The sequence below is a fragment of the Anabrus simplex genome, chromosome 6, assembly GCF_040414725.1.
Source record: "Anabrus simplex isolate iqAnaSimp1 chromosome 6, ASM4041472v1, whole genome shotgun sequence".
Lineage (NCBI taxonomy): Eukaryota > Metazoa > Arthropoda > Insecta > Orthoptera > Tettigoniidae > Anabrus > Anabrus simplex.
Window position 1 is genome coordinate 202,443,739 of NC_090270.1, and position 20,827 is coordinate 202,464,565.

At 42.1% G+C, this 20,827-nt stretch overlaps 1 protein-coding gene across 8 annotated transcripts in view; it reads left to right on the top strand.

Moving 5' to 3' along the window:
* The window catches only part of LOC136876309 (putative helicase mov-10-B.1), a 481,476-nt gene that overhangs the window by 404,921 nt on the left and 55,728 nt on the right, over positions 1 to 20,827 (top strand). For all 8 annotated transcript variants that reach the window (XR_011018462.1, XM_068228374.1, XM_068228371.1 and 5 more), the window contains one exon: positions 5,794 to 5,905. Coding sequence is in view for 7 of the 8 variants with exons in the window: in XM_068228374.1 (XP_068084475.1) it covers positions 5,794 to 5,905 (112 nt within the window). In the remaining variant the exon portion in view is untranslated. The remainder of the gene's footprint in view (positions 1 to 5,793; positions 5,906 to 20,827) is intronic.

Below are 20,827 nucleotides of genomic sequence, written 5' to 3' on the forward strand. Positions count from 1 at the left end.
AACACAATATGTCTATTTTTACTCACTGTTCCTAGAAATCATTGACCCATTTCAGAGTGAAATCGTGCTACTATCTGCTGCTTCCACATAGCAGCTTTGACTTTGTCGTTGGGTTTTCTAATCCGCCATGCTTTTACATCAAGTTGATAGGCAATATCCAGAAGGATTCAAAAAATCTAATGCATGCATGCATGGGTGAAAACCCAAATGCAAAATGGCTGATATTCTCTCTTTTTGATCTTAATTGAATATCATTCATGTTTTTAGGTGTAGCTCCACATACATAACATTTCGTGCTGGCATTTCACTCAAAGAATTTCAGACTTTACCATCAACCATAGTCAGGACGAAGTCAGTAATTACCTTAATATTCACGCCTTCAGCAACAACTTTAGTGGGAATCAAAGATCATATTTGTTCCTCAATACAACAAATTTCTCTCTTACATATGTTGGATGACAACATTTTGGAGAGGAAGGATGAGGATTTTGCCATAGAACCCTATTACTTTTGTCCCCCATTCGAAACAGAATGTGGTAAAGGCACCAAAGAAATAACAAGTATATCTGAGTCTCTTAACTCTGTATTTTCTGACTGGAATTTTTGTTTGTAAACACTTCGATTACTACTACCATCACAGCTCCACTTGAACACTGCTTTTACCATATCATTGTCTTTAATACATTGTTTAACATCAGCTTGCACACTTACAAGTCGGTGAATTGTGTGGTCTACAAAAGCCTGCAATGTTACTTCAGCAGAGATCTGTCACCTTGAGAGCTGCCTTTGGAGGGTAGCACTTCAGTTTCGTTTCTCTCACAACATTATAGGTTGGATAAATGTCGCTGTTCTGTGCTTTTGACTCAACTCGTATGTTGACATACTGTTTCTTTGAAAACTCATTATTTATCAGAAATCCAAAAACTTCTTCTGCGCTACAATGCATGGGAGGCACTGATGGTGATTTAAAAGCTCTCTTATTCCTCGTAGCACTTTGTGGTGGTGATTCCACATTATCCTTAAGAATCCCTACAGCATCCCTTTTACCAGTGGGTCTAAATGCTACCTCCGCAGCCTACACAAGTTTTTCAGGAGATTTCTCTTCTACTAAAGGCTGGATATGTCAGAGTTTTATTTCCACTTTCAGTAAAATGCTTCCTTGGTCTTCCCATTCTTGAAGGTTTTCTCTGTTGCAAGTCCCTCATCTTTATTAAATAATTGTACTTCTCCATCTAGCCATGCACTGTATTTGGCAAGAAAATGATCTTTCTACCACACTGCATCCATTTTATACCAAAATGACATTTATAAGCACTTAGATTTTTTTAATAGTCCTTAGAAGAGTTATCGAGGTCTTATTTGTGCACACCAAAATCATATAATGCTTCAGTTCCCGTCTTGTGGAATTAGTTCTGTAAACAATATAATATTTATCAAAAAGGTGCAAATATGCACAACATTTTAAGGATGGAAATTGAACACACTATAGGCTATATGTTGTGGTCATGAATAGGGCTGAATTCTTACAAGTTTTTTTCATAAGTCTACAGGAATTTAATGAATTTGAAAGAGGTCATTAGTTTTTCATTGGTCACAATTGACTGTATAATGCAACAAATATAATTCCGATAATTACTATAGACATTAAAAAAATATACGTGTTTACCCATTGTGACAACCTATTACCAAGATTAAACTAATGCGTTTCTTCTTTACCGTGTTATCACAAAGAGAGCCCCTTGTCGACTAATGCATCAAGGGGTGTGCTATCGGAAGTGGCTGATGCATTGCAACTTCAGTGTTTCTTAACCTTGATTTATGACCATGAGAGTCGAAACAAACTCAGGCTAGTGTAGTTCCGACAGTGGTAGGCGAAATGCATAGGATGAAATATTGTTTCAATTAACTTCCCAAAACGACTCTTGTCCAGCTAGATATGATTCCTGGCTCACTGTGCACTGGTCTGAAATACAACACTTCAGCTAATATTTGTGTTGGAAAGAATGTGGTCTGCAATATGTTGACACTTTTATGGGTCCCAGTGCAAATGCATTCATATTTGTTATCTGGTGTTTTAAACGCCTTTCAATACTATTGTTATTTAATAAGCCCCAGTGAAAAGGTTTTTTTTCTGTTTTTTTTTTCTTTTCTTTTTTTCACCTTTTATTACTATCATTTCATCTTTATAAATGGTTTAACATGTTCTCTTTCTGTGTTCCGTGCAAAAGCGTCTTAACAAGGTTTTACTGTACTCCCATGGATAAACATATCACAATGTTTCATGTGTCTCTTAATATCATTTAAGAATACGAAACCAGTCTTCTTCTTCCTAGCACTTTCCCTTTAATGCAAAGTCTACTGTTTTAATCTTGGCTCGCCATTTTGCATGGCATCATGTGGTCTTAAGTCCAGAGTCTTCATATCAGCATTCACTGTGTCATGCCAGGGCTACTTTGGACGTCCGTGTGGTCGTTGCCCATTAATTTCAAAGGAGTGGGTGAAATTGGCAACTGTTCCAGGTGCAGCACGCAGGACGTGACCATACCATTGGAGAAGTTTATCCCGTGCCTTCTCAGGATGGGTGCAATGCCCATTTGCTAGTGGGCGGTGTTGTTTTTGACATGATGCAGGAGTCATGCCCATCGACCAACGGAGTATGCACATTTCGATGGTGTGTAATTGGTGCTCTTTAGCTTTGTCAGCTGTTTGACTTTCAACACCGTATAAAGCAACAGGACATTCTACCATGCAGTATATTTTGGACTTCAGATGTAGTAGCATCCTTCTGTTACAGAGTATGCCAGCAACTTCCCTCCATGTCATCCATGCTGCATTTATCCTACTTCGCACTTCATCGCGTATCCCACCATCATTCTGTAGGAGAGATCGTAGATACCTGAAGCTTACAGTCTTCGTTAAGGTTTCTCCATCAGTTTGAATTTAGTCGTTGCTTGGGATGGTTTCCAGGTATTTGGTCTTCTTTTTGTTCAGTCTAAGACCGTATTGTGAGAGACAGCTGTTCGAATCTTCATTTTGATGCTGCAATCCAGTTCTGGTGGTATCAGCAAACGTGACATCATCTGCATATAAGAGAGTCCAAGAGACACTCCTCTGCAGGTCCCGTGTGATTGTGTCCATGACGAGAATAAAGAGCAATGGGGACAATGCGGAACTGGGAAGCTGTCTGTGATGCCAACAGTGCAACATACATGACTTGTAGTGTTCGTGTAAAGCATCTTGATCCACCTGATAAGCATTTCTGGTACACCATGGTCACGAAGTGCGTACCAGATGACACAAAGTGGAACACGGTCGGAAGTCTGTTCAAGATCAAGGGAGGCAATATGCAGTGGCCATTGTTTCTCTCTATGCTTTTCAGTGAGCATTCTGGCAGCAAAGATGGCGTCAGTTGTTCCAGCATCCTTGACGAACCCGCACTGGTTGGTACTAATGCTGACAGTGTCACGCAGTCGTCAATCGAGGATTCTCTCAAAAATCTTTATTATGTGCGACAGGAGGCGAATGGGACGGTAATTTGCACATTCTGCTGAGTCACCTTTTTGCGTAAAGATAGGCACAGTGATGCTTGTAGCCCAATCCCTGGGAACAGAACCAGAGTCAACTATGGCCTTGAAAAAGTTGGTCAGCCAAGTGATCGCGGGTTCTTTTAATTCCTGGAATTTCCAGAAGCCTGCCAGAAGATCATCAGGTCCTCGCGCTTTTCAGTTTTTCATACTCCTGATGACATTGGCGACGGGTGTGATGTGTGAGATAAAACTTGCTGTTTGATTACTTTCTGGAATAGGAGGATGTGGGAACTCAGTGTTGGAAATCTCTTCAAAGTGTTGTTGCCAACGTTTGAGGATGTCCTGTTTGCCTTGTAATCGCTGACTATCTTTACATTTTATGCACACACAGTGCTCCATATTCTGTGCAGACTTTGTTCTAGCTTTGGCCAGCTGCAAGATAGTTTTCTCTCCTTACTTTGAATCCAGTGTTGCACCTAGCTTCAGCGACAGCTTTCTCAGCCTCACGTTTGGCTATGATATCTTTCCCTGTTCTCTGGAATCTTTTATGAAACCCGGTTTCTATATGCCTTCTTCTTTTCATGCACCTTTTCTTGGACTTGGACCGTCCATAATCACATTTGCTTGTCAGTATGATGGGAACTAGGTTTTATTGTACCCAAGGTTGCTGTGGCGGTTGCAGTGACATATTTGCAAATTGTGGTCCACGTGTTGTCAGTCGCATTCAGGTCGATGGGAGGAAATTTTACACTGCCTGCTAGGGTCTCCATTTGGTCTTTAAGTTTCCACCACTTTATCTTTACAGGGCCATTTATCCCTCCACTTCTACGATGTTTACAGATCCTTAAGTCTGCCGTGAGCAGCTTATGTTGAGGGACTACACAGTGAAATGGTATGACCTTCACATCTAATCCTAGTCTGAGATCACAGCGTCGAACAAGGATAGAGTAAATTTGGCTGCTATAATCACCACGTGTAAGTGATGAGGTGGTTGATGTGCTTTTTGAAAAATGTGTTGCCAATAACCAAGTTACTTCACTCGGCAAAATCCAAAATTTGAGTACCATCGTCATTTCGGATACCGTAGCCATTGCCACCATGGTAGCTATAACCCCCCTTGATGTGACCAACATGCCTATTAAGATCATCACAGAAAACTAGAAACTCATTTTGAGGACATGCTGAAACATTGTCTTGGAGCTCCTTCCAAAACTGTTCCTTTTCTAGGTCACCACAGCCAGATTGTGGTGCATATGCAGAGAAGATACGGAGTTGAGAAGACAGAGTGTCGATAGTATTTGACATAAGGCGGTCTGAATAGCGCTGAATCTCAGCAAATCTTATCTTTCAGGCTGGTGCAGATGATGATGGCAACACTATTCCTGTTGGATGTACCATGGTAGATCAGTTTATAGCCATCTCCGATGTCACAAAATTTCTGGCTTTTCCAATGTGTTTCCTGCACACGCGCAATGTCCACTTTCCATTCTTTCAGCATCGCTGCTGGTTCGCGACTGCTCCCTGTAAGAGTCTCGATGTTGAGCATGGCGATGCGTAAATGTTGTTTGCGTTGAGGCAGCTTCTTTAGCTGGTTTCACCTTTGAACCATACCCCTAGTCCATTTGTCACGGCCATCAGGCAAGGCTGACGCGCATCCCTTCTGGGAGACATCCTAGCATTATGCGACAAAATTGATGTAGACATGATTCATGGGTTGTGACAGAGTTACCGATTGGCTTGTCGCCACAGCCTGGTGTTGGGCAATGTAAAACTACTGCCAGCAGGAATTAGGCCGCATCTAACATAGAGAGCAGACACCTTTCGTAGCCACTCCTAACATGGAGAAAAGATGCTAACTCTGATATATGCCCATAGTTTACTCTTAGTAATCCTGAGTACTAGGATGCCACTTCCACCAGCCGCACTGTTCTGAATTCCAGCTTCTCCACCATTGCTACCATTATGGACTTAATTCATAACTCTGAGCTGGGGCCCTCCATACTTATGACCCCTGGAGAGAGTGTGTCCCAGCATTATATACCCCCCAGGAGTAGAGCTGCCTGTTTGTCCACGGGTTCATTTCAGAGGTATCTTCACCAGCCCACATTTCTCTAGGCCACCTATCCAGCACCTGGGGACATGCCCTCTAGAATACAAAACCAGTATATCATTATATTTAAGGGATAAGAATTTATTGTGGTTTGACATATTCTGTGACTAACCCTGTATATATGATTATTTCATTACCTTTTTTATGATTTTTCAGTTACTTCAATACGTATGAACTGGAACAAGTGATGCAGTATTTGGAGAAAATCCTTTCCTCTGATGGAGTACAGCAGACTGAAATTGGTGTCATAGCACCTTACATTCGTCAGGTTAGTAGAAGTTGGTTTAATATGTTGAATACACTGCTGATCAACTGCTCATCACAATACTCTGCCCCTGTGCATGACCATTTTCTGACCAACTTAGTGCTAAATTACATGCTTAGAAACAAATGAGCCTAGTTACACTAACATTATACCGGTTGTGATGAAATTCATGGTCTTAAGGTTTATAATGTTTTTCATATCTGTTTTGGCTTGGTATTTTGGAGTATGTGGGGATTTCTGTGACAGTGTCAGTTGACCAGATGATCTTTTAACTTGATCTGTTTACTTGTGCCATCAATATAAACAAAGAAAAAAGTGTGTTTGTTTGTTTATCACAACCTCAGTTTCAGCCTCATTTTTGACCACCACAACTTCATTCATTTGTGTATTGGTATATTCATTTGTAGGAAGGGGAGTTAGGGATTGGAATAATTTACCAAGGGAGATGTTCAATAAATTTCCAATTTCTGTGCAATCATTTAAGAAAAGGCTAGGAAAACAACAGATAGGGAATCTGCCTCCTGGGTGATTGCCGTAAATGCAGATCAGTAGTGATTGATTTCACCTTGTTTTGAACTGAAGACACTTTTTTTTCAGCATCACTTGGTATTCCAAAGACTTGTACATCTGCAATGCATTAAAAATTAGTTTTGTATCTAAACACGCAGTCAGCCTGAAAAGCACAATCTTGCCCACTTCCAGGTACTGATGTAAACATAAGGTTAAAAAACAAAACACAGAATATCAAAAATTCTGAGATTCTATCAAATTTGACTGCTAATTAGTTCCAGAAAATCCAACATGCCACTCACTGTACTTTTCTTGTAAACACTAGAGTACTAGTGTTCCACCACCAGTGGTTGGTGATCCAGACAAAAGTGTACTAAAGTCATGTCAGCAGTGTGTTAAGAGAGATACAGTAATCATTATCATAAAAATCATCGGTTCTTAACTCCAGCAAGCTGGGTGCGGGTGTTAACGAGCCATTTCCAGTTCATCCTGTCCATCCACAACTGATGCTCTACTGTTTGCTGCCAGTTTACGTTAAAATTTTGAAAGATCATTGAAAATGTGCTTTTTACCAACCATCATGAGGTCTTCTATGTGTCCATCTTTCTTGTATGTCCTACCTTCATAATCTGCTTAATTCTAAGGTTTTTAACAGACGCCTGTTCAGTCCAAGTTATTGCATCATAGTCTAATTCCTTATTTTGTTTCTCCTTGTCTTTTGGAGACAAGAATGGAGGAAATTCATTTCAGTGGCCTGTAAGTGACTTTTCATAGGTCCAATCGATTTGTTGCTTCCTGTTTGTTAGAATTTGTACAAGTGTGTTTTATAATGTGATCTTGAAAGCTAGGGGAAATGTGTTGTCCCAATAGTTGACGAACAGAATAACAGAATCCTTGTGCAACTTGTATCATATTGCCTATATCTTGGTTTATGGCACTGTCACAGGAAACAAAGCTCCCTTTGTATATGATGATCTTTTTTTTTTTTTTTTTTTTTTTTTTTTTTTTTTTTTTTGCGTCGCACCGACACAGATAGGTCTTATGGCGACGATGGGATAGGAAAGGGAAGGAAGCGGCCAGGCCTTAATTAAGGTACAGCCCCAGCATTTGCCCGGTGTGAAAATGGGAAACCATCTTCAGTGCTGCCGACAGTGGAATTCGAACCCACAATCTCCCGGATGCAAGCTCACAGCTGCGCGCCCCTAACCACACGCCCACCTCACCCAGTAGATCTTTGGCAGGAAGAACATGAAAGAATGGGACTGATAACCAACTGAACTAATGTGGTTTGGTGAGTAGTGTGAATCCCGGAGCAGTCCATCTGTGAGAACAAGATGAAGTAGATAATGAAATCTAGATAATGAAATCTACTTGTTGACCATCCGGGAGATTGTGGGTTCGAATTCCACTGTCGGCAGCCCTGAAGATGGTTTCCCATTTTCACATCGGGCAAATGCTGGGGCTGTACCTTTTTAAGGCCTGGCCGCTTCCTTCCCTTTCCTAGGCCTTTCCTGTCCCATCGTCGCCATAAGACCTATCTGTGTCGGTGCGATGCAAAAAAGAAAAGGCCAAAGATCTAGTTTAGCTTGCACTTCCGTTTCATCTGATAATTAGAGGCAAGATTGTTGTTTTTTTTTTTTTTTTTTTTTTTGTTGAAATGCAGTAGAACCTCGATAATTCGATATTGGTTCATTCAATATGCTGCCTAATTTGAAGAATCTCTAATTCCCGGAAACACGAGGTGCAGTTTTGCATGTTATTTAAATTAGAAATACGGACAATTCATAATTCGAAGAACAACGTTGGTCCCTGTATTGAAATTTAGACTTTTAATTCAAAATTTTCCTTCATTTTGTTAAAAATAGTATTTTATGGCGTAATTAGAATTAAAAATTATTCGCCTTACGATAGAACATCTTCTGGAACATACAGGGGTATCTTTCCGAACTTTGATTTTGGTGTGCCTACAGCGTGCTTCAGAGTTGCCAAGTTTTAGTGAAATCTTAGTTCTTTTGTATTCTTGTAGTTACTCATTTTACTTTAAATTTTAGTTATAAACTTTGAATTTATTATATCTTAGTAATACTGTGTTTTAGTTTATTGTTATGGTATTTTAGTTTAGGGCACGTGTGTTCCATTTTTGTGTTGCGAGATGGCTAAGTGTCAGTATTCTTCTAAGACACTGAGCGAAAAAATGAAAAATTATAAGGGAGGTTGACAAAGGACGAAAAACAAAAACGGAAATACCTAGAGACTTTGGAATTCCTGTGTCCATGCTTTCTGTAACCTTTACTACAGCTGTTACTGTTGTAAACAGGATAAGGTTTACCAGAACACAACTTGTTTATTTGCTTCACAAAGAAATTTACAAGAATAAACATAAAATTGTCTTGAAGCAAAGTAGGTAATTAAGCTTGAAAGAGTTTCTGTTCTGTACACTATATACACTTGGAATGTATTTACACTAGCTTCTATCTTGAAAAGATAGTTCGTAGAAATGTTCAGTTCGTGATAGTCGAAAACTATCAGTTTCACTTGCATAGATTAGTGAAGAGGGTTCCTTCTAACTGGCAGTGTCTGAGTTTATGAGCTTGCACTGAAGGAAAGCTAAGTACACAATTAGAGAATCTAATGTTTGTGTGTTGGAGCCTGAGGGAGATTGGGGATGTGTAGAGTACAGCATCGGGGCTCGACTTGGATGAAGGAACGGGGACTTGGAACAGTGACCTGAAGTGAAACCTCATACTACCAGAATTCCGTCCACCTGGTCGAGACACATTTTTAAGAGGAGTAGCCTCCGTGTTCAACGTACAGTGTATTCTGGTGCAGGACACTGGGGAGAATCCTGGAGAGTGGCTGACAGGGAGCTCCTTTTATACAGCACTCGACGGTACAGGCACGCGCACTTAAGGCTGCGCGTCGAGTCTCAAAATCTCCACACTTGCGTGCGTGCGGCTGGCTGACGCTGAGCGGAGAGAGCGGAGGACATACAACACACTCCCCTCCTAAATACGCCGATACGGCGTGAAGCGGCGGCGGCGCTGGCGGCGGCTGCGATGCAGGGCAGGAGCTTCTGACGTCACTGTTGTATTGTCCGGAGCAGTGACTGGGCGGAGTGGCGCTGCATCATCCTGAAAGGAACCCATGGTTATTAAATGGTCTAAAGCTCGTTCAGCAATAGATTTATCTGGCTTAACAAGAGAATCAATAGCCGGATATGGACGGTAGCGCAGGCGTATCTGGTCCTGGTGGCGGCAAATGTTTTTCTCAGCAGTCTGAATCTCGTAGAGACGATGGCCCAAAGATCTGCGGATGACACCAGGTAACCAGAGCGGGTTTGACTTGAATGTCCTGACGTAGACTCTGTCGTTGACTGTGAACTTTGTTGACGATGTCTTAGGCTGGGCCGGAAGAGGCTGCAACAGAGAAAGTAAAGTTCTGTGAGGTCGTCCATGAAGCTTTTGTGCAGGAGTGACATTATCAGCACCGGGCAGAGTTCTGTAGTTGCTTAAGGGTCGTATTCATGAACGAGACTTTGACTTAGACTTAGAAGGCGGTAAGTCACCATTTCCATTTCATGATCGCTACTTGGAGGTAAGTAAACTTAGATGGCGACTTTACTTCCAAGTCGCCGATGTTCCGTACTTAAGTAGACTCTGAGATCAGAAAAATAATAAAATGGCAGACATTGCTGATGCAGTTAAGTTTGTAGACGAAATTGAAGAGATCCAGGAAATTATTCAGTAGGTACGTTGTGCCAAATCCTCGGCGTATTATAAGAGATGCACGGAACCCAGTTCAATTTTATACAGAAAATGAGTTCAGAAAACGATATAGATTCGACAAACGTACAGTATTAGATGCACTAACGATGTTTGAAGACGAATTACAGAAACATAATAATCGAGGATCACTCATACCTCCAATGATACAGTTGCTAATTTCGTTAAGATTTTTTTTTCTATTTGCTTTACGTCACATCGATACAGATGTCTTATGGCGACGATGGGATAGGAAAGACCAAGGAATGGGTAGGAAGCTGCCGTGGCCTTAATAAAGGTGCAGCCCTCCAGCATTTGCCTGGTTTGAAAATGGGAAACCACAGGAAACAATCTTCAGGGCTGCCGGCAGTGGGGTTCGAACCTACTATGTCCCGGATGCAAGCTCACAGCCGCGCGCCCCTAACCGCACGGACAAATCGCCCGGTCGTTAAGTTATTATGCTACAGGTAAGAGTAAAATCATTGTTACTATAGCGCACAGTTTTTGCACTTTCTACTCATCGTGTTATCTAGTTAGGTTAAGGGATGATCAGTACAGATTAATGCATTCTTATGGTAAATACAATAGCCTTTCACACTTCCATGGTTTTCAGGTAAATTCCAAATTGATTCCGCTGATTTACGAGGAGTAAGCCAGCCTTCAGTACGTAGAATAATCAGAAGAATATCGATCCTGACTGCCCGAAAGAGACCACAGTTTGTTTCGTTCCCAAATGAAGCTGAATGTCGAAATAATGCGCGACGTGTGTATGAAAGATCCTGTTTCCCTGGAGTGGTTGGAGCTATAGATTGCACCCATATACCAATAATAAGTCCAGGTGGCAACCATGCTGAGGTATTCCGTAATAGGAAAGGGCTTTTTAGTTTCAATTGTCAGGGCATAGTCAACCACGAGATGAAGTTTATTGATTTCGACTTCAACTATAGGCTACCTTTCTTCTCTTTCACTAGTTCTAGTAACACCTCCCTTTCATAGTTGTTGAAGGCTGGCAATTTTTTTCTTTCCATCCATCGTCGAGAAATAAAAACTAACTGTATTGGATTGAGTTTAGAGTCTATAACGCGATCTATAATGCAGGAAACAACTAAATTTCTTCTTCTTCTGCCACTTTATTAAGAAAAAATATTGAGTGATGGGAGATGCTACAGTGCTCTTCCATTGTTTTCATTGCCAACTTCATTTCTAATTCTTCACATCGTAACTTACCAAAGTCTACTTACGCCAGAGTCTACTTTGTAAAAGTTGCGTCTATGAAACAGACTTCCACGAAACTCAACTAAGTGAACTTACGTAAGTCGAAGTCAAAGTCTCGTTCATGAATACGACCCTAAAAGTTGTAGCAATGCTTGGTCTTTAGTTAAGCCTGAAGGGACAGCTTTTTTCATACTTTTCTTAAAAGTTTGTACAAAGCGTTCAGCTTCACCATTAGATTGAGGGTGAAAAGGCGGTGCTAGGATATGGCGAATTCCATTATATGTACAGAAGTTCTTAAAAGCAGTAGCTGTGAATTGCGGTCCGTTGTCAGAAATTAGTACTTGAGGTAATCCTTCAGTTGTAAATATTTTCTGAAGAGCACGAATAGTAGCTTCTGTAGTAGTAGTCAAATGCATAATCACTACATAGGGAAAGTTCGATAGAGAATCGATGATAATGAGCCACATGGAATTGAGGAAAGGACCTGCGAAATCGATGTGAACTCGTTCCCATGGAGAATTAGCAGGAGGCGGATGAGCTTTTCAATGGCGGCATCAATACCAGGCCAGTAGCAGTGTTGACGTGCTAGTTGCTTAGTGCGGGATATGCCCCAATGACTTTGGTGTAACAAGTCGAGAACTTGTTTCAGTAGACTAAGTGGGATAACCACTCGGAAGGTGGTGCCGGTTTCCAGGAGTATAACTCCGGCACGAGTCGTAAGACGATGCTGAATACGATGATAGGGCGCAAGGTGGGCAGGAAGTTTGTTCTGAAGAGACCAACCGTTGCGGATGTAAGTACGTACTGTAGCAAGTGTACTGTCCTTATCCGTAGCTTTAGCAATGCATGTAGCGTCAATAGGAAAGCTGGATACGGTGTCTTCGAGTTCTATGTCTAACTGAAGACATTCGGATTCTTGAGAATCGAAGGCGGTATCAGGACCTACTGGTAAGCGAGAGAGGGCATCAGCATTACAATGCTGGGATGTGGCACGATAGGATATCTGGTAGGAATAATCAGAAAGGAACATGGACCATCTTTGAAGCTTTCTGAGGGAATGCTCAGGGATCGTATTACCAGGATGGAATAAGTGTACTAGAGGCTTGTGATCAGTAATGATCAGGAAATGGTTGCCATAGAGATATTCATTGAAACGGCGAATACCAAAGATGATGGCTAAAGCTTCTTTTTCTATCTGGGAGTACCGACGTTGATGCTCGTTAAGTGTCTTCGAAGCAAAGGCGATGGGGCGTTCTTGTCCGGGATGATCCTTCTGGGAGAGAACGGCACTGACGCCGTAATCTGATGCGTCAGTAGCTAGCGTGATGAGCTTGCCAGGCTGAAAATGAGCGAGTTTAACAGCTTGAACAAGGGCTTTGTTGATTGTTTGCCAGGCCTGTTGGCATTGCGGAGACCACTGAAATTTAACACCTTTTTTGCGTAGGGCATTTAAGGGAGTTGCAATTGAAGCGAAGCGGGGAATGAACTTGTTATAGTAGTTCGCTTTGCCTAGGAAGGATTGGAGCTGCTTGATGTTCTGTGGTACAGGCATGTTTACAATTGCCGAGACATTCCATTCACTAGGTTGAATGCCGTTTTTATCAAGGATATGTCCCAGGTAGTGAACTTGCGGCTGAAAGAAAGTGCATTTAGCGAGATTTGCTCGTAGGCCATTGTCTTTCAACTTCGTGAGAAGGAGGCGCAGATTATGGAGATGTTCTTGGTGATCTTTGCCGGTCACAATAATATCATCAAGGTAGTTAGCACAACCGGGAATGGAGGCGGTGAGTAGAGCTAAATAGCGCTGAAAAATAGCAGCTGAGGAAGAGACGCCGAACGGGAGACGCTGGAGCTGGAACAGTCCGATAGGAGTGTTGAGTGTGAGAAAGTGCTTGGATTCTTCATCTAAAAGTAGCTGTAGATAGGCTTCTTTAAGATCCACTCTAGAGAAGAATTGTCCACCAGCTAGACGACGGAACAAGTCCTCTGGACGGGGAATGGGGAAGACATCTGTGTCGATTTGTGAGTTGATCGTAGATCAGAAATCACCACAAAGTCTTACATTGCCATCAGGTTTCTTGATTACAACTAGGGGAGTGGCCCATTGACTGGAATTGACTGGTACCACTATTCCGTCTTCTACCCATCTTTCTAACTCCTTAGTGACCTGGTCTTGAAGTGCAAGGGGTACTGGACGTGCTTTGAAAAAGCGCAGCTTAGCGCCTGATTTCAGCTGTATGTGAGCTGTATAGTTTCTGGCGGTTCCGAGCGTAGAGTCGAAGACTTCAGGAAACTGCTCAAGGAGAGCCATAATATCAGAAGTAGGTTGCAAAGTAGATACTACGTTGACATTGTCATGAATCTGGAAGCCGAATAAATTAAAGAGATCCATGCCCATAATGTTCGATGTGGTGTAGTTGTTGACTACGAGTAGAGGAATGACCTTCTGAATTCCTTTATAACTGGCTGGAAGCGTGATTTGGCCTTTAATGTCAATTTTCCGTTTGTTAAATGTAACAAGCTGGATGTCAGCTGGAGAGCATGAAGGTGAACCTAAGTCGTGATATGTAGCCAGGTTAACTATAGATACAGGTGATCCTGTGTCTAACTGAAAATCGATAGAGCGATCAGAGAATGATAGAGAAACGATGATCTTGTGAGAATTCTTGGTAGGAAGAATAAGATTAATCTGATCAACTTCCATGTCCTGTCGGGGCTGTATATGCTTCGGGCGCGCTGCAGGAGTCTTAGCAGGGCGGAGCGAACTCTGACATACAGTCTTGATGTGTCCTACTTTATTACATCTTTCACAAGTGGCTTTGAAAAAACGACATGCACGACGTTCATGATGTTTTAAACATCCTCTGCAGGAAGGCAGGAGTTGCGACTTGCTCTTAGAAGTGGGCTTCCTTGTAGAAGAACGAGAGGGAACCGGGTGAGAATGCTTGGCTGAGAGCGACTTGGCTGCGCGGTTCAAGGTAGCAGATGACTGGCGGGCTGGAGTAGAGACTTGAGCTACTTCGTGTTTAGAAGCTATTTCTGCGGCAGTTTTAGTAGTAAGTTCGTATACTGTAGCAATACGCTGGACGTCTTCTAAAGAAGGGTTGCTCTTCTTGACAGCGTCAAAACGAACTTTGTCCTCAGGAGTATGCAGAATGACCATATCCCGAATGAGGGAATCGGTATAGGGCATACCACAACCGTCCTTGGAGCATATGAACTGGCAGAGTTTAGCTAGACCTCTTAATTCTGCTATCCACTCAGCATGAGTCTGATGCGGTTGCTTTCTGCTCTGAAAAAATTTGTAGCGAGCGGCCACTATGTGTGGGGCTTTAGCATAGTGTTCAGTGATACGGGCCAAGAGTTGTGCGAACGGCACTTCAGAGAGTTGCTCCTCTGGACTTAATTTTTGTAGTAATTCGCACGTAGCATTGCCAACCGAACTGAGAAATAGTGCACGTTGGCGCTTGTCATCCGTGATGGAATGGCATATAAAATATTGCTGTAGGCGGGCTAAATAGAATGACCATTCTTCCTTAGCCGGATCAAAAGCAGAGAACGGAGGAATTGCTGAGGGCTATGTAGAAACAGAAAGAGCCTGAATAGCTGTGAGCAATGCTGCTTGTTGCTGCTGCATGAATTGCTGTTGCTGCTGTTGGAGAGCTTGCAATAAGGCAGATAGCTGCTCGGCAGTAGCCATGTTGAGAGGCGTGAGAGAACAGAACTTGTGGAGCAGCGTGTACTGAGCTGGCTTGAGGCGAGACCTTCACCGGAACAGCTGGGAGTGTGTGAGAGAGCACACAAGCTGAAGCGTGCCAGACAGGTGCTGTGAGCGAGAGAGAGAGAGAGAGAGAGAGAGAGAGAGAGAGAGAGAGAGAGAGAGAGAGAGAGCCTGGGAATGTAGGCTGACTGTCCGTAGTTCGAAGGAGGCTAATAGGCTCACTGTAGAAAAGGCTAACTGCTGGTAGAGTCCGTACAAGTTCCAATGTGGAATGGTGATAGTTACGGAGTATAGTGTCACTTTGCCAATGAGTTGACGATATACTGTAAGAGTTTGTTTCTGTGTCGCGAATGAGTTGACGACAGAATGTAAGCAGTTTCGTACCTCGGTGCGAATGAGTGGGCGACTCACTGACCACTGTTGTACTTCGTCGCCAATGTGATGGTGACAGATTGCACACAGTTTTGTACCTCGTCGCGAATGAGTTGGTGGCAGATAGCACGTAGTTATTTTTTACCTCGTCGCCAATGTGTTGTGTTGTAAACAGGATAAGGTTTACCAGAACACAACTTGTTTATTTGCTTCACAAAGAAATTTACAAGAATAAACATAAAATTGTCTTGAAGCAAAGTAGGTAATTAAACTTGAAAGAGTTTCTGTTCTGTACACTATATACACTTGGAATGTATTTACACTAGCTTCTATCTTGAAAAGATAGTTCGTAGGAATGTTCAGTTCGTGATAGTCGAAAACTATCAGTTTCACTTGCATAGATTAGTGAAGAGGGTTCCTTCTAACTGGCAGTGTCTGGGTTTATGAGCTTGCACTGAAGGAAAGCTAAGTACACAATTAGAGAATCTAATGTGTGTGTGTCAGAGCCTGAGGGAGATTGGGGATGTGTAGAGTACAGCATCGGGGCTCGACTTGGATGAAGGAACGGGGACTTGGAACAGTGACCTGAGGTGAAACCTCATACTACCAGAATTCCGTCCACCTGGTCGAGACACATTTTTAAGAGGAGTAGCCTCCATGTTCGACGTACAGTGTATTCTGGAGCAGGACACTGGGGAGAATCCTGGAGAGTGGCTGACAGGGAGCTCCTTTTATACAGCACTCGACGGTACAGGCACACGCACTGAAGGCTGCGCGTCGAGTCTCGAAATCTCCACACTTGCGTGTGTGCGGCTGGCTGGCACTGAGCGGAGAGAGCGGAGGACATACAACAGTTACACTAAACAAAACACTAAACACAGTGAAGGAAGGGAAGTAAGCGCAATCACACAGTGCCAAAAACCACACTCTCAAAGAAACATAAGCTGAAACTACGCGGGGCTCCGCCGATAACAACTAGTAAATATCAGTAGGGCCAACTAGATGACAATAAACTAGGAAGGTGGGAATAGGCTGGAACCTACCGAAGGCATGGAAATGGCTTAGGTCGCAGATTCAGAAATAAACAACCATGATCCTTAATTTTCAAAATGTCATTTACAAAAAGATTTTACAAATACATTCCGAACAAATTCCGCCTTGCGGAAGGTATCGACACACAACTTACGAATAAAATGTTCTGTGATACACACAACTTAGAAGTTCTTTGCTATTAGCTTCCTACAGTTTCAAAGATTCAACAAACTATACATCTAGTTACAAATCCAGGTGTACAATGCAATTTAGTAGATTAAAAGAAACTTAATACGCTACTACGCCTACAGTGAAGTTAAATGTACTTTTCAAAACTCTGACATACATCAAGTGACACTGAACTACCAGAGGCAAAACCCAAGGTAAATATGTTAGCTACAATTTACATATTTATTGAAACAAGGAATGGGGAATGCCTCGAAAACAAATGGGCAAGCCCAGCTGAAAAGCTAAGGCATCTGAAATATTTGAGTGGCGAATCTAGGTTGAGGTTAGGGCAGACTCCTATACGAAATAGCAAGCGAACATTATACGAAATTTATGGTGGAACGGAAATGCAGAGTGCTTACCCGAAGGTGGCCCATCCCGGTAGTGAGGCATCGCAGACAACGTAAAACTTCGGCCAGACCAAGACAGACAGTCAGACTAAGACCGACAGACAGACTGACCAAGACAGACCACGAAATGCTGCCTCGCTCTCCTTATAAGGGAAACCCCTGGCCTTGGAGTAGCTAATCGGAATGTATGAGCCCCCCTATCGCCACCCAGATTCACCAATCACTACTTCGGTCGCGAACTTAACATACATTCTCGAATATGCGATCGCGAACCTTCCATTTCCAGAACAGTCAGAAAATATATTCTAGAAGACATAACCAACAAAATGCAACACACTCTGTTCAAAAATTCATGTAACATTTCTGGATACTTCCAGTAAGTACAGAACTGAAATCTACTATTTACAAATACCATATGTTATGAAATATTACACTGTACAGGTTTGGTCATTACAAATAAAACATATTACCACACTTCAGATCATACAGTAAGTACTACGGAAGGTTTACAAATAAAGTCTTCAATAAACACTTTCCACTTTCAATACCTTTTTAGACCTGTAAACATTTTTAAAAAATCATGAGAGCATAGAAGCTCAAGAAATGCAGGGTGTAAATACAGCAAGCGAATGCGCATTCGAGGAGGTAAATGCTCTGATTTGGAAGTGGATTTGATCAAGTGGTTTCGGCATGTTCGAGCGAACAATATCCTTGTTGATGGTGAGATTATGAAGGGGAAGGCAAAGGAACTGGTGCTAAAGATGGGACTTGAGATTTAGTGTTCAAACGAGTGGCCTCAGAGTTTTAAGGAACGGCAGAATATCACGTGGCAGGCAGTGTGCAGAGAAGCAGAATCAGTGAACCCTAGCGATGCAGACAGTTGGTGAGAAACCATGGCTCACGTAATCAATTCCTATGCACCGAACAATATCTTCAATGTCATAGAAAGAAAGAGATCCACCTTATCAATACAAAATTTAATATTGTTATTTAAAACAGGACCGGTTTCGACTTATTACAAGTCATCTTCAGCTGTCATTTACATTCACATTAGAATACATGTTCAAACAGGTGTATCTTACAAATAAACATGTCGTGTTTGATAGACATTAGATAGTATGTCTAGAAGTGAAATTCTGCTTCTTATATCTAAGTTTAAAGGATCAAAAATATTAAAAAGATATCTATCTTTAACACATTAAAAAATTACAACACATGATAAAATTTGTTGTTTACACCTGACCTTGAATATAGCATTACCGTTCAAGTTTAACTAATAATAGTTCTTAAAAGGACTTTTATATTGCATTGTTTTTAGTCGACTAAATATGCTTAAATGTAGCCGCATGTGCTTATACAGATACTTCTTATTAGGCTTAGACTTCGTCAAAATGAGTAATGTGAATTCAAAGCTGAAATTACAATAACAAAGTGAAGTGCGTTTGAATTAATATTGAATGACCTCTTCAAATATATACTGGGTAAAATACATTAAAATCAACATAAAACAATGGTACATTTCAATATAAGTTAAAAAGTAAGAGGCAGTCCTGCAAATTTGTAAAACTTCATATGAAGTACTGTTCTTCATGTGTACATGCCAAGTTCAAATGGGGCACTATTGGCCACTATTTGCTTAAAGTCCAATCACTATAAATTTATATTGTCTGGTTGAATATACAGATTGAAGATGAATGTGCTGCTGGGGTTATGAAAGCTGTTGTTGTAGGTGGTTCTTTTTCGGTCTATGATACTTGCTAACTATTGTCGTGAGATGATTGGGAAGTGTATCGCTTGGCAGACAATATCTTCAATCTTCAATGCCGATGAGACTGCATTGTTTCTTAATGCCGAGCCCAAACAGACTTATGGTTTTAAAGGAGAGAAGTGCCATGGTGGGGAATCTTATAAAGATAGGATCACAGTCCTTCTGTGTTGCAATCCGGATGGAATTGAGAGACTTCCTCCCCTCGTCATGTCATAGGCAAGTTCGAGAAGCCATGATGTTTTAAGGGCATCAGGTACTTTCTATGCAAATACAAATAGTCTATAAATTCCTGGATGACAGGCAAAATTTTTGATGAGTGTCTGGTATGCCCTGAGCACAAATGGCATGCCAGGACAGAAAAATACTTCTGTTATCGGATCAGTGCACTGCACACAAACATAATTTAATTTTAAGACGTGTGCATATTCTTTGTCCTGCTGTCCAACACTACGAGCTACTTGAGCCCCTAGATGAAGGTATAAATTCATCTCTGAAATGTGTCTACAGAAAGCGACTTGTGTGTTATTTTCTCTGTGAAGCTGCTAGAAATATTCTGGCAGGAGAAATACGCAAGTAGAATGTGATTGATGCAATGTGGATTGTGACAGTTGCCTAGGACACTATTCCTTCATTGACAATCAAGAACTGCTTTGTCAAGTGTGGTTTTCGTTCGTTAAATGAAGGAGAAGGAGAAGAATAAGAAGACAACAAAGAAGGTGAATGGAGGAATTGCGGAAAATGTCCGATGTCGGTATAACTTTCTCCAAATACATGGTCATAGACTATGCGGAGACTACTTCAGAAGAGCGGGATCCAGTCAGGATGATCAGCTGTGATCACGTGATGCCAGAGGGAGGTGCAGCTTATCCTGGTGAAAGTCTAATGGGGCTTATGGTTCCAGTCTGTAGCTAGCTTCAGTTAGTTCCATTCCTAATTTTTAGATGGCGCTGGAGGTCATTCACTACATGTAGATAGTTGTAGGCAGGTCTGCAGATGGCAGGCAAGTAGGCATGAAATGAGCGATATTAATAATTAAAGGCAGTTTGCCTCGAAGTGAAATATTTCAAGTCTAACGGCCCTTCTAACAAAGAATTAGTCATATAAAACGAGGGAAGATCAGAAAGTAAGTTGCACTTCCCAGTTATGGCCATTTATTACACCACCTATACAACAGCAATAGGACTATAACGGCATACACTGTAACGTCACTTTTCCACATAGTTTCCAAGAGACTCCAAACATTTCTGTGAACGCACAACCAACTTGTCGATGCCGGATGGATGGAAATTTCCTCCAGCGTTCTGCAACCACTCGGAGACAGCGGCCTTCACCTCCTCATCGGTCTGGAAACGTCGACCGCCGAGCTCCGTTTTGAGCTTACCGAACAGATGAGTCACATGGCGCTAGGTCGGGACTGTAGGGTGGATGTTACCAGACCTCCCACTTGAAACGCTGCAGCAGTTCTCTCGTTTGGCGGGCCTTGTGAGGTGTTGCGTTATCATGCAACAAATTCACACCAGTGCTCAATTTCCCCCGGCGCTTCTCTTTAATCACTTTACGCAACCGGTGCAACGTTTGACAATATGACGCCACGTTGATCGTCGTTCCTTTCGGCATGAATTCCACGTGCAGCAAATCCTCCATGTCAGAGAACACTGTCGCCATAACCTTACCGGCTGAAGGTTGAACCTTGGCATTCTTTCGTTGTGATGATGAGGAGTGCACGCATTCCATTGATGTTCGCTTTGTTTCGGGGGTGAAGTGGTGGACCTACGTTTCATCTCCTGTGACGATTCGCTGCAGAAACCCGTTGCCGTTTGCGGCATAGCATTGCAAAAATACCAGGGAGGATTGGAAACGTTGTCACTTGTGCTCATCAGTGAGAAGACGTAGGACCCATCTTTGACACAGCTTACGATGTCCAAGGTCCTCGTGAACAATGGCGAACACACTGGCATACGACATGTT